General features: G+C 38.7%; 1 protein-coding gene across 1 annotated transcript in view; it reads right to left on the bottom strand.

Moving 5' to 3' along the window:
* Positions 1 to 12,497, bottom strand: part of SNCAIP (synuclein alpha interacting protein) — a gene marked incomplete at both ends in the record, with an annotated part of 55,198 nt that extends 42,701 nt beyond the window's left edge. Inside the window, 2 exons of the mRNA XM_080362478.1 lie at positions 3,954 to 4,026; positions 12,441 to 12,497. Of these exons, the coding sequence (XP_080218604.1) occupies positions 3,954 to 4,026; positions 12,441 to 12,497 (130 nt within the window). The remainder of the gene's footprint in view (positions 1 to 3,953; positions 4,027 to 12,440) is intronic.
* Between the last annotated feature and the right edge of the window lie 373 nt (positions 12,498 to 12,870).

Here is a 12,870-nt window from a genome sequence, read left to right as displayed (position 1 = left end):
GATTTGCCCTACGCCTTTTCTATGATGTCATATATCTTCTGCCTTCTAATCTGGAGGTACTGACATGCACAGTTTGGTTCCAAGGATCCCTTGGAGTTATCCTGACCCAGAACTCCCTAAATCCAAGGAAGGAGTCAGGACTGAGATGGTACTGACTGCACGACTTTTATGTACATCTTGCAACAAAGCGAGGAACAAACCACAAGACCTTCCTACCAGTGCAGATCACTGGCCAGTGCTGTCCAAAGGGAGGTGACAGTGGGAATTCAGAAAGGAAAAACTGTACATAAGGAAATCCTTTCTCTGACTTTCTAATCTCTCCTTGTGCAAAAGAACAAGTAATTTGAGCAAAAGTTACAGGAGCAGGCAGAAATAGTTAAAAAAAAAAAAAAAATCTGTTGAAAGGTCTCTGTGAAATGCTTGAGAAAGCACACTGACTGGTAAACACTGGTATGTTTGCCTAGGATTAGAAGTGCTTAGAGTAATTTGAAAACAATGTAACCAAACGCTTTCATATGTCACTAACATATTATTCAATGTTTACATGAAATGGGGAAAGAAAATGGGATTTACAGGGGCTATTTACTAAACTTAACTGTGCACAATCACGACTTCCATAATATCAGCTGTAAAATTAAAAAATCTAATTTCAAACAGAGGAACTGTCTGGTTTAAATCTGTTCTAACAATCTTACTGGCAAAAATGGCTGTCTGCATATTTATATATATTCTTAAGTATAAAGTCAAATCTTATTTTCTCTATAATTTTGCCTTAACTATCTTACTGAATTAAATGTTGTGGGTTTTTTGGTGTGGTTTTTTTTTTTTTTTTCTGAAACAGAGCTGAAAGGTAATTATTTTTTAGATTATTAGAGTCCTGTTATATCTAAACCTATGGCTAACTTATGATTAACGTTCAGTTATTTTATAAAAGTAGTTCTTGGATAGTTCTACATTCTTCCATGTTTTATAGCAGAAATACAAACTCTTAAGTGGGAGTCAGTATGAGGTAGAAAGCTGGATCAGCTCTTTGTAAAACCTCTGAGGTTTTCTATGTGTAACTACTTAAATTGCCAATGAAATACAGATATAAAATCGCATTAATGTCATGCATATAAAGATTTATGGTATAAAATATCTTCATCAAAAATAGGACATAGCAACAATAATTTGAGGAATATTTTCTGATGCAAGAGACTGCATCAAAAGCAACTATGGATGGGGTCTTACACAATGTTGACTGAAGCAGCTCTGTTTATATTTCAAGATACCTGAGATATTGAAGTCTGTACAAAGATATAAAGTGATATCTTCTTGTTCAGCACTATATGTTTAATCAGTGATGAAGAACAGTAAAAATAAATCAATTTTAGTACTATTTCCAATTCATGAAAACTCATAAGTGATAAATAGAGAGAAAAAAATAGATTTTAATACCATAACCAGTTTGCCAACACTATTATCAGTGCTCAAGACCTCTTTTTTGACTCAAGACTTTTAAACAAAGCTGTGCACTGGCAGACTCCCCAGTGTTACTGCCATCTTCCAGCAATTCCTGTGTACTTGCTTCTGTCTGCCCCTTTTCAAAGCAATAGATGAATGCAGATGTAATTAAAATCATCATTGAAAATGTCACCTGCAGAGGAGACCAAGAAAAAACAGAGCTACAAAATAAATTGTCAATATCCCATAGACTTATGGAAGAGCTCATAACCAGTGCTTCACTGTTGCTATTTGTCTTCATTTTACTTTGACTACTATCTCAATTTTTAAAATAATATACTCTTATTCCTGTAAACAGGTATTGATGCTGCCACTTTGGCTGAGCAGTCATGAACAGACCATGCAGTACAATATATCTTAGGGGCTATTTTTATTCTCCTTCTCTGGTTCATCTTACTCTTGGAGCAGCTGAGTGAATGAGTGGCTTTAACTCTTTTTACAGCAAGAAAAGATAATGCCCTGCTGCCACATGATCAGCTGCTAATACTGATAGGCAGAGAGAGGTAGGAAAATGGTAGTAGGGAGAAAATGGGGGGAGTGGGATGTAGAAGAGATGAAGGAGGTACTGGGTAGGGTATGAGAGGGGAGACAATAAGGGACAGTAAATGGTGGGGAGGATAATGGTGATAAGAATGAGAGGAAGAAGGGTCTAGAATAATGGTGGGAATAATATTGGCAAAGATTTGCAGGGAAGACTGGAGCGAAAAATGGGAAAGGCTTGTCAGTAAGAATGGTGGGAAAGACTCGGAAGAATGTGAGGGAAGAAAAAGGAAGCTCTGGGGAAATGAAGGGAAGAATGGGGATGTGAACTTTGGGGAGAATGGGGATGAAGAATGGTGGGAAGGAATGGGAGGTAGCATAGATGGGAAAATAGTGGGAGGAATGAGGAAAGAAGAATGGGATGAGGAATGGGGGAAGAACAGGGGATGAATGTTGGAAGGAATGACAGGGAAGAACGAGTAGAAGGGGGAAGAAGCGGGGGAGAAAGATGGCAGGAGGAGAGAAGGAAGGAAGAGGAATAAGGGAAGAATAGGGAGAAGAATGGCAAAGAGAAATGGGGTGAGAATGGTAGGATGTAGAGAGTGGGGATAACAGGGGCAAGAATGAGTAAGAAGAAGGGAAGGAGAGGTGAAAAAGATGGAGCGAGAGGGGACAAAGGGGAAGAAATGAGGAAGAAAGGCATGAGGAAAAGAGGGAGGAAGAAGAGAGAAGAAATCGGATGGGGCAGGGCAGGGTGAGGACAGAAGGGTATATAATAGGGAGGGATGAGGGGAATAAGGAGGGGAGAACAGTGGAGGATGGGGGAAGGCAGGGGAAGGACTGGGGTAGAATGAGACACGGCAAATTGAGGGGGGTGAATCACAGGCCCTCTCCCTTTCCATTTCTTCCCTGCCTCTGCTTGCAGGAGGTAATAATACTGTGTGCACAATCACTGCTGTGCCCTGTGCAGGCAGTAACGTGGGAAGAAGCAGGTATGGTAAGGAGAGCTTTGCTTCCCTTTATTGCCACAGGCAGTGGTATACAGCTATGATGATCTGGCCTTTAATGACTGTGGCAGAAGTAGCTATCGGAAAGTTTCAACTTAGTTACATACCTTGGAAATTTACAGCTCCCTGAAAGGCAATATAGAAAGAAAAGCTGCTAAAGTATAGCACAATTCTTAAAGCCCTCTATCATCCCACAAATTCCAGGTCTCCCATTTCTGTTATAAAAGTATTTGATGAAATAACATTAAAAAAAGTTCAATTAAAACATCAGAAAGCACAATAAACTTTTCATAGCTCAACAAAAATGCTCCTCTCACCAATTCATTTCTCTTCCATCAGGAAGAGAAAAACAAAAGCAGATTAATCTGATTTACAGAGTGAAAAACAACACTGAATGCACTTTTTGTCAGGGGGAAAGGGGGAAGGTCTCCAGCTGGTTCTCATCTATATGCCATGATTCTTCATTTAGTTTACACTATTAAACTAAAAAACTCTGCTTTAATCTTAACTATTACAGTATGCCTTAGAGTAGATTCTATCATGTAGCATCCTTGATACAGTTTCAGACTCTGGCAAAACATCATCCCTCAAACTGGTCGTGGCCATATGGGTAGTAAATGTATCCAACATTTTTTCATTGGCGCCTACATTATTACGTCTTGTCACCAATGGTTTCTCGGGTTTTCAAGTAAATTGTTGCATATACTGTGGTTTGGAGCTGCTGAGATGAAGCCCTACATTTATCTGTATACAGCCAAATCCTTTTTTGGAACTTTATTTCCTTATAATGAACTAACATCTGTTGAAAAAAAAAAAAAACAAAAAACGGAATGTTTCCAGAAAGCTGTACAAAAATGAGAGAAAACAAAACAACAGAACACTGCCAAGAAGCTATTGTTGCCAAGTTGAACATGATAAAAAGCAGCCTAGTAAATGATGGGTGGACAGAAGTGGGTATCATACCTGATCTATCTTCATTTTGTGAATCACACCTTCTACATAATTCTGGGATAGTCTTGAGAGAAGTTACAGAATACTGTAAAAAAGGAAAAAAATTATATGAAGCAATTAATTTAAAAAGATAAAAAGTAAGATTTTCAAGAGGTCCTGATGTCATGTGCAGACTAAATCTATCAAGCCAAAGGTACTTCTGGCAGTCTGATAGTCCTCTCAGGTTGCATGAGAAAAGCAGATGGCATCTGCTTTTGTGTCCCACTTTGAGGGGTATCAAACAGACTTTAAAAACTATAGCAATCCATCTCCCCACCTCAGATTCTTCCTTCCTGCAGATCAGCATTATTCAAGTCACAAACACATTTTATATATCCACCCTTTCCATGGAATGCAAGATATATCAAAGATGAGAATAGATCTAGGCTTCACAGTAAGCACTGAGGGTCACACTTTGCCCACCCAGGCATCTATTATGGTGATTTTACTGCAAGATACATCATGGTTAAAAGTTAGAATTCAAGCTTTCACAAACAAATATAGAAAAGCAATACAGAATATTTGCACTGTCAAGAACTGATTTCAGAGCAGGACACATGTACATACAGATATCAGACAACAGGCTTATTCCTTTAACCTAGGTTTTACTACACCAAACTTGAATCATTACCTGGATGTGACAGGATATGCTTGATATTAATCAGGATTTTATTTTCTGAATTCAGCATTAAAAAGGAAAAAAAACAGGGATGACATATGTATTTCACTAAACATAAATATTTTCTTATAACCTTGTGGAATACCCTTGGTAAGATACATGATCCAGCATTATAAAACTACACATTCTGACACACAAAAGTTAAGTTACTTAATAGAAAGCCTTCCTTAATCAAATGCTTAAATGTTACATGAATCTTCATGTAAACAAATGAAAATCATTATGTCTGTGAAAGATCAATGGCTTTGCTCATATAAAAAAAGCCTATTAAAACCAGCACTTTGGAAACCAAAACAGAAAAAAGCATTTTGGATTAGCACAACTGAAAATTGTTAAAGAATATGTAAACACTGTATATTTTCAAAGAAACAGATATTTTTAGCTGGTGAGCTATTGATCAATTAAGCAAAACAACTACATAAAATACCACAAGCTTTCCACACAAAAAAGTAACAGTCATACATTGTCCTGTTTTTTTGGTGACAGTTCATCATTCAAAGTTTGATATGCTTCTAATGCCCAGCTGGCCATCTGCTTCAGAATAAAGTTGACCTCATGTGACCCACTGTAGAAGTAATTTACTTCTTTGGTGCAAGTTTAAGACTGTTGAGCTCAAGTCATTTTAGATACTTTAGTAAGTCTCAAAAACCTCCCATGCCTTCTTTTTTCCCTTGCTGACCTGATTCAGACATGTTTTGAGAAACCTCAGCAACAACAAGGATCACTCATAAGTACTCCCAGGGTAAACACTGAACTTATTAATTAAAATGTGTAGCAGCACTCCACAGAACTACACAGTGACTCCAATCTCCATTAAACAAGGGGTTTTCTATAAGGTTGTGATTGCTCCAGGATGTGACAACACAAAGCAACATAGAGCAGAAGGAGAAAGATGCTACTAAATACAAATTAAGTCATGTTAAACATGTACATGTACAAACACCATGTGCTGTGCTTCACATTAGCTATTGTTTAATAAAGATTGAACTGTTAAGCTATATGTCTTGCTATTTCAGCCCAAAGACTCAGAAGGCAATGTTGAGCTGGTCTAGTAAGATTCTTAACAGAATCCAAGTAACATGTCTCCAAGGAATATGGTAGCTTCGTAAGACCAGCTGGTGCAGTTTAAACTATTACACAGTTTGTAATTCAATTAGAATGAGGCCTTTTGTATTCCACTGGTATGTGTTTTGTCAGGCAACCTCAAAAACAGAAAGTAATTTTTCTTATTTTTCCCCCCACCCCCCTGTTTTTTCATGGAAGAACAGATTTTCTTTCTGTTCCAACATTGCACTAAAATGTATTCAGTTACTACCTTCCACCACCAAAAATCTACTAAATGTTAGAAATTTGATTATACATTTTAATTATATTGATTTGATTTCATTAACAGATTTCCTCCCACTCACCTCTGTCCTACAAAAGACTTCTGTGCACTTACATTTTTGCCATCTGTATTTTGTGGTCAAGACATGGACAACTGTTTTTTGGTCCAGGAAGGAAATAAAATTACTCTTTAAAGGGGACCTTCTGCAACCATAAGTACAATTCATTGCCAGCTCTTCCATCTAGAACTACTTTCTCTCATACTCTAGCTTCAGCTCTGATCATTAGTAATGTTTGTCTGCTGTTCTTCAACTAAAAATTTCAGGGTTACTATTGGTATCACAAGGGACACACAGAGGGCAAAAGAGGTTGAGACTGCAACCCTTCCCTGGAACAAAGTATTAGACTTAACGTGTATTCCATGGCATTTAAAATTCATTATTTTGCACTTTTCATTTAATAATTTTAAATTATTTTACATACAAAATTAAACTTCACTTCTCACATTTCATCATCAGAGTAACCAAGTCAACCAGTGTTGAAGGCCATGGCCAAAGCCATAAGTGACGATATGAGAGCTAAGCACATAAGCTCACTTCGTTAGTCAATGCTTACTGTGATCTTTGGCATTTAGTCAAAGTGTGTTGTAGTTGATAAGTGGAATTCAGTAATAAAACTGAGGGCCTCTTCCCAGAATAAAGCACGTAATGGCATTTTTGATTACTGTTTGAGGTTTGGGTTCTTTTTCTGCATTTAAGGCATGCCTATGTCAAAACCAAAATAGTGAATTTCAGGAAACCCCTTAAGAACTTTGTAAGATGGAAGAACAGTATCAACAGCAAACAAAAGACAAGCAGCAATAACATGTATTCCATACAAATGCATGATATTCCCAATTTTCTTCAACAGACACTATTAATTCCGGGGAAAACAGAACCTCTCTCATCATACAAGACATTTGTGATTTAAAACTGCACTTCAGACTTTGAATTAATGCATTTTTTTTTACTCTGAAAAGAGAGAGAGGGAAAAAAAAAAGAGAGAATTATCAATGAGTTCATCAGCTGGGTGGCAAATAAATCAACTCATTGCAGCTAGTGACCGTGTCTATGCTATGCAGGATCCTCCATGCTGGGCCCTGAAGTCCTGGTCACTGAGCAGGCAAGGTCTGGCTATGTGTTGCCTATACACCTGTGTGAGCCTGTGGGGTGACCCTGCTCTTTCAACAGCAAAGGAAAGGTGACAGCAGGCTCAAGAGGTGCCCTGTGCCTAGTAAATTGGAGACCAGGAGATCTGCCACACTCCTGACCACACATAGTTTACACCTGCCCTGCCAGGTGAGGATTGACATGAAGAAGGTTTACAAGCTGCTTCAAAATACCTGGCAAATTTAACAGCTGCTTAATTTTATGTTTGAATTCACTTACTGCACTGACATTTCACAGACTCTCAAATTAGGCCCACTCCTGCAGTGGCACCACTGAGCCAGGCTTTTATTCATACAGAGCTGTTTGAATAATCAAAGCAATAATCTCTTCACTCAATCCCAAATTATTTACAAATATCTAGCACCAGGAGATCTGGTTACGACTGGGTCATTTGGTATTATTTGTGTAAATCAAGAAAGAAAATAGTTTCAATGTGCACAATTTGCCAGTGCAATAGAGATCTTTCATTTTAATTAAAGGAATAGGAAACCTTCAGGCAACCATAGCAATAGCATACGACCTACAAGCACAAAAAAATTTATGGTCAAAATCAAGAGTACTGATGGGAAAAAGGGGGAAGTTTAAAGCACACTTTTAATTTTATAGTGTATCTATTATTTCATGCAACTTAAAGGTTGTAATTTCTTTTTCTTGCTTTCCATGAGTAGTTATTCCTTAAGAAATAAATGAAAATACTAATATTCAGCTTGGTTGCTTAACTTCATGGCAGACAAAATATTATTTTTGTTTAATGTAAACAAGAGTCCCAGAAACACATTCTGCTGTCTAAACTACACTGAAGTATGCTATACCAGATGGATGTGGAATCAGACCATTTTAGTTTGCAAAACAAGCATTTTATTTACATTCCAGAGACCTAAGGAAACTGGTAGATACAGTTCCTAAGTACCTCTGAGTCATATTTGAAAAGTCATGACAGTCAGGTCTTCAGTAACTGGAGAAAAGGGAATATCACATTCATTTTTAACAATTGCAAAAAGGAGGACCCTGGGAACTACCAGTCAGCCTCACTTCAGTGCCCAGTAAGATCATGAAAGTAAGACTCCTGGAAGTTATGTTGAAACACATGGATGACAGAGAGGTGATTAGAGACAGACAACATGGCTTCACAAAGGACAAACCATGCCTGACTAATCTAGTGGCCTTCTACAATGGAGTGACAAGAGCTACGGACGTCATCTACCTCAACTTCTGTAAGACCTTTGGCACTGTCCCACACAACATCCTTGCTTCTAATTTGGAAAGATACGGGTTTGATGCATGGATGGCTAGATGGATAAGAAATTGGCCATGTCCAATGAGTTACAGTCAATGGCTCAGTCTCCAAGTGGAAACCAGTAAAGAGAGGTGTACCTCACGAGTGCATACTGGGACAAATACTATTTAATATCTTCATCAGTGACAATGACAGTGGAATTGACTGCATCCTCAGAAAGTTTTCACATGACACCAAGCTGTGTGGTACAGTTTATTCACTTGAGGGAAGGGATGCTATCCAGAGGGACCTTGACAGGCTTGAGGAATGGTCCCATGCAAACCTCATGAAGTTCAACAGGACCAATGTCCTGCAGCTGGGTCTCGGCAACTGCCAGTATCAGTACAGACTGGGGGACTGGGAGCAGCACTGCACAGAAAGACTTGGGAATCCTGGTAGATGAAAAATTTGACTGGAAGCTGCCAACGTGCACTTGCAGACCAGAATGCAAATTATATCCTGGGCTGCAAAAAAAGAAGTATGGCCAGCAGGGTGAGGGAGGTGATTCTCCCCCTTGACTCCATTCTTGGAAGAGCTCACCTAAAGTATTGCATGCAGGTCTGGGGCCCCCAGTATGAGAAAAACAGGAATCTGTTGAGTGGGTGCAGAAAGTGGTCAGAGGACTAGAACACTTGTGCTATGAAGAAAGGCGGAGAGAGTTGGGGTTTTTTAGCCTAGAGAAAAGAAAGCTGCAGGGAAACCTTCTTGCAGCCTTTCAATATATGAAAGGGGCTTATAAGAAAGACACTTTATCAGAGCTTGTAGTGATAGGACAAGAGGCAACTGAAAGAGGGTCAATTCAAACTGAATATAAAGAAGAAATTTTTTACAATGAGGGTGGTGAGACTCTGGAACAAGTTGCATAGGGAAGTGATGGATGCCCATCATTGATGATTGTTTTGAGTTTATGTGGCAAACCAGTGGGGGATGGAATGCAGCAGTGGCTTCTGTGAGAAGACACCAAGAGCTGCCTCCATGAAGGACAGAGCTAGTTCCAACCAGCCCCAAGATGGACCCCTCTCTGGCCAAAGCTGAGCCTATCAATAATACTGATAGTGTTTCTGAGATAACATAATTAAGAAAGGGCAAAAACCACTGCACAACATCATCTGTGAGAGAGGAATAAGAACATGTCAGAGAAACAACTGTGCAGATATCAAGGTAATTGAGGATGGAGGAGATGCTCCAGGTATTGGAGTAGAGATTCCTCTGAAGCCCATGGAAAAGACCACAGTGAAGCAGATATCAACTCTGCAGCTCATGAAGGACCTCATGCCAGAGCAGCTGGATATGCAACAGCAGGGAGGAAGCTGTGACCTTATGGAGAACCTATGCTGGAGCACTCCCTCGGCAGGACTGTGGACAGAGGAGCCCACACTGGAGCAGGTTTTCTGGCAGGACCTGTGACCCCATGAGGGACTTACACTGCAGCAGTCTATTTCTGAAGGACTGCACCCTGTGGAAGGGACTCATGCTGGAGAAGTTCTTGCAGAACTGCAGTCTACAGGAAGGATCAACTCTGCGGAAGTTCATGAAGGACTGTGACCGATGGGAGGAACCCCACACTGGAGCAGGAAAACAGTGTGAGGAAGAAGAAGCAGCAGAGATGAAGCATTATGAACTGACCACAACCCCCCTTCACCCTGTTCCCCATGTGCTCATTGGTGCAGGGAGGTAGAAAAGTCAGCAGTGAAGTTGAGGCTTGGAAGAAGGGAGGGGTGGGGGAAAGGTGGTTTTAGATTTGTTCTTATTTCTCATTATCCTATACTATTTGATAGGCAATAAATTAAAATTAATATCCCCAAGTCTAGTCCATTTGACCTGTGATAGTAATGGGTGAGTGATCTCCCCATCCTTATCTTGACTCATGAGCTTTTTGCCACATATTTCTCTCTATCTTGTTGATGGAGGGGGAATGATAGAGCAGCTTGGTTGGCACTTGACAGCCAGCCAAGGCCACCCCATCACAACAGGGCTTTGAGCAATCTGATCTAGTGAAAGATGTCCCTGCCCATGGCAAGGGAGTTGGAACTAGACGACCTCTGAGGGTCTCTTTTGACCAAAACTATACTATGAGTCGGTGGTTCTGGAGAAAAGGACAGTCTCATCTTCTTATGTACAAATACAAAAAAAAAAAAAAAAAGAAACCAAAGCTACTCAAGTGTCTATTTGCCTTTTAAAACAAATTCCTGTCTGTTTTCTATGTCTATTTTTGTCATTGTGTTTGAAATATCTACAGCAGTCCGGACTATACACAGTGACTTTCTAACTCAGGAACATTTATAACTGCTTCATTTTAACAGCCTTCTTGCTGCCATTATTTTTAGTCAGTACTCTTCTGCACTAGATTAGAACCAGAGGGCTAACAGAAACAATATAAATTGCTAACATTGATGCTGTGCAGCTACTCTTTCCATGGGAGGCTAATGATAAAATGTGATGGTCAGGTATCTCTAAATTGTATATGGTGAGATACAAGTAGAGCAGCAGAATGACCATGAATTTGCTTGCTAATCTGGATTCTGGCAACAGATCCTTTGTTTTCTTACCTGCTAAAGTAAGAAGTAAAACTGCTACCTCTATAATTTGTGCTGGTTTTTTTATTCAAGGTTCAGCGTCCAATGAAAGAACGGCCTATTAAAACAGGCAGCTTGAGCTGTTCAGTGGAAAAGTGAGTAACCTAATCCACCAGTATGCAGCAACAGCCACAATGGGAGAGACATGGAGAGGTTACATCTATTATGTTTTACAGTTTCACAAAACTGAGTATAGAAACAGATACCAGGACACGATCTGGCATATAACTCATATAACCATAGTAAAAAGAAAGTTGCCTAGAATAAGGTATTCACTCAAGATTGGCTCATTGTCTTGTAATTTTTTGGGCATTTGCCATACTCTTCTTTAATAAAAATTCAGTGTTACAATAAGTAAAAATACAATCCTCTCCAAAAGGAATCTTTCTGCACATAAAGCATCTGGAATGTTTTAAAATGAATCAAAGTCCCAATTGCGAAGTGGAAAACCAAGACCTTTGTAAAACAAAACAAAACAAAACCAAAAAACAGCAAACCAAATCAAACAAAAAAAAAAAAATCAAAAAACCAACCAACCAACCAACCAAAAAATAACTATAAAATTATGAAAAAAAGTGGAAGGAGATGGTGGCACACTTCCTTTGATCTAAAAACTGAATTAATGATTTTCTTATAGTGTATTTAATTTACGTATTCAAGTCCATTGTTAATCAGACATTTAACTTACGAGCAACTTCATTGCACAAAAAGCAGAAACACTGGCAGTAGGAGTATTATTATGAGGAATAGAATATACTGTATCAGTGCTTCCTTTAAGAACCACTGACAATGTAGGTGACCAGCATTTTTGCTTGCAATTACAGGTGGAGTTGTTTTAGTTGCGACACTACGGTTAAGTGGTCTATGAATCCCTGGAATTTTTTCTGTCTCCTTTCGTACTTGACTATGTCACAGGTAGCTACAACACACATATTGATAAAATCTTGCTCTATTTGGAGATGGCTAGGGGTGGAAAGGGCAGAGTTACTATTTACATTAAAAAGGAACAATTCAGAGGTGAGAGAGGCATGAGGTTTTTTACAACTGAAATACATTCAATTAAAAAAAAGGTAAACTTATCGTTTTGGTGTGTAAAGCTAGCATCAGAGAGCATATAATTCATTCAAGACAATAGAGTAGTTAAGCAACCCCAAAATAAAACTCATTCATTAATTTGATTTGCAAGTTATTATAACTACCCGAAGGAGATGAAGCCAAGCTTATTAGACATTATCTTTTCAAAACACTTTATTTTATCCTAGATTCAATCTATTTAAACATTCTTATATGTGAGGTAAAAAGGAATGTGGCTTCTAACAAAAGTGTTTGTTATATCAGGATTGAGATATCCAAGGTAGTCTCAATTAGAGCAAATAAAATACGACTTGTACTTACCGATATATCATCACTAAAATCTATTTCATCCAAATCAAGGTATTCAGGGGCTTCCATTATTCTTCTATTGACATTTTGGGTGAGTCAACACTGTAGTAAACACCTAATTAAGAAAAGATAAATGTATTATCTACTAAAGAGTCAAAATCACATAGAAATGGATAAATACAGTAGTTAGATTACTGAAAACATTTAACTTGTACAGTGAAGTTTTTCATAACTTAATCCTAACATCTGAATATTATTTGCCATCTCTACTCTGCATATCATGAAGAAGCCATTTCAATTTTTAGGGAAAATAGCTAGGTGGTACTTGAACTGGAAGTCAAAACCACTTGATTCAGCATCACTTAGTCCTTCCAGAAGTTCAATACAGGTGTAAAGACCCAAGCTGCTGAGCACCCTCATGACCCTGTAACCACAGCTGCGC

This window comes from Nesoenas mayeri (assembly GCF_963082525.1).
Source record: "Nesoenas mayeri genome assembly, chromosome: Z".
Taxonomy (NCBI): Eukaryota; Metazoa; Chordata; class Aves; order Columbiformes; family Columbidae; genus Nesoenas; species Nesoenas mayeri.
The sequence above is the reverse complement of the archived record's forward strand: the minus strand, read 5'-3'. Positions and strand labels throughout refer to the sequence as shown.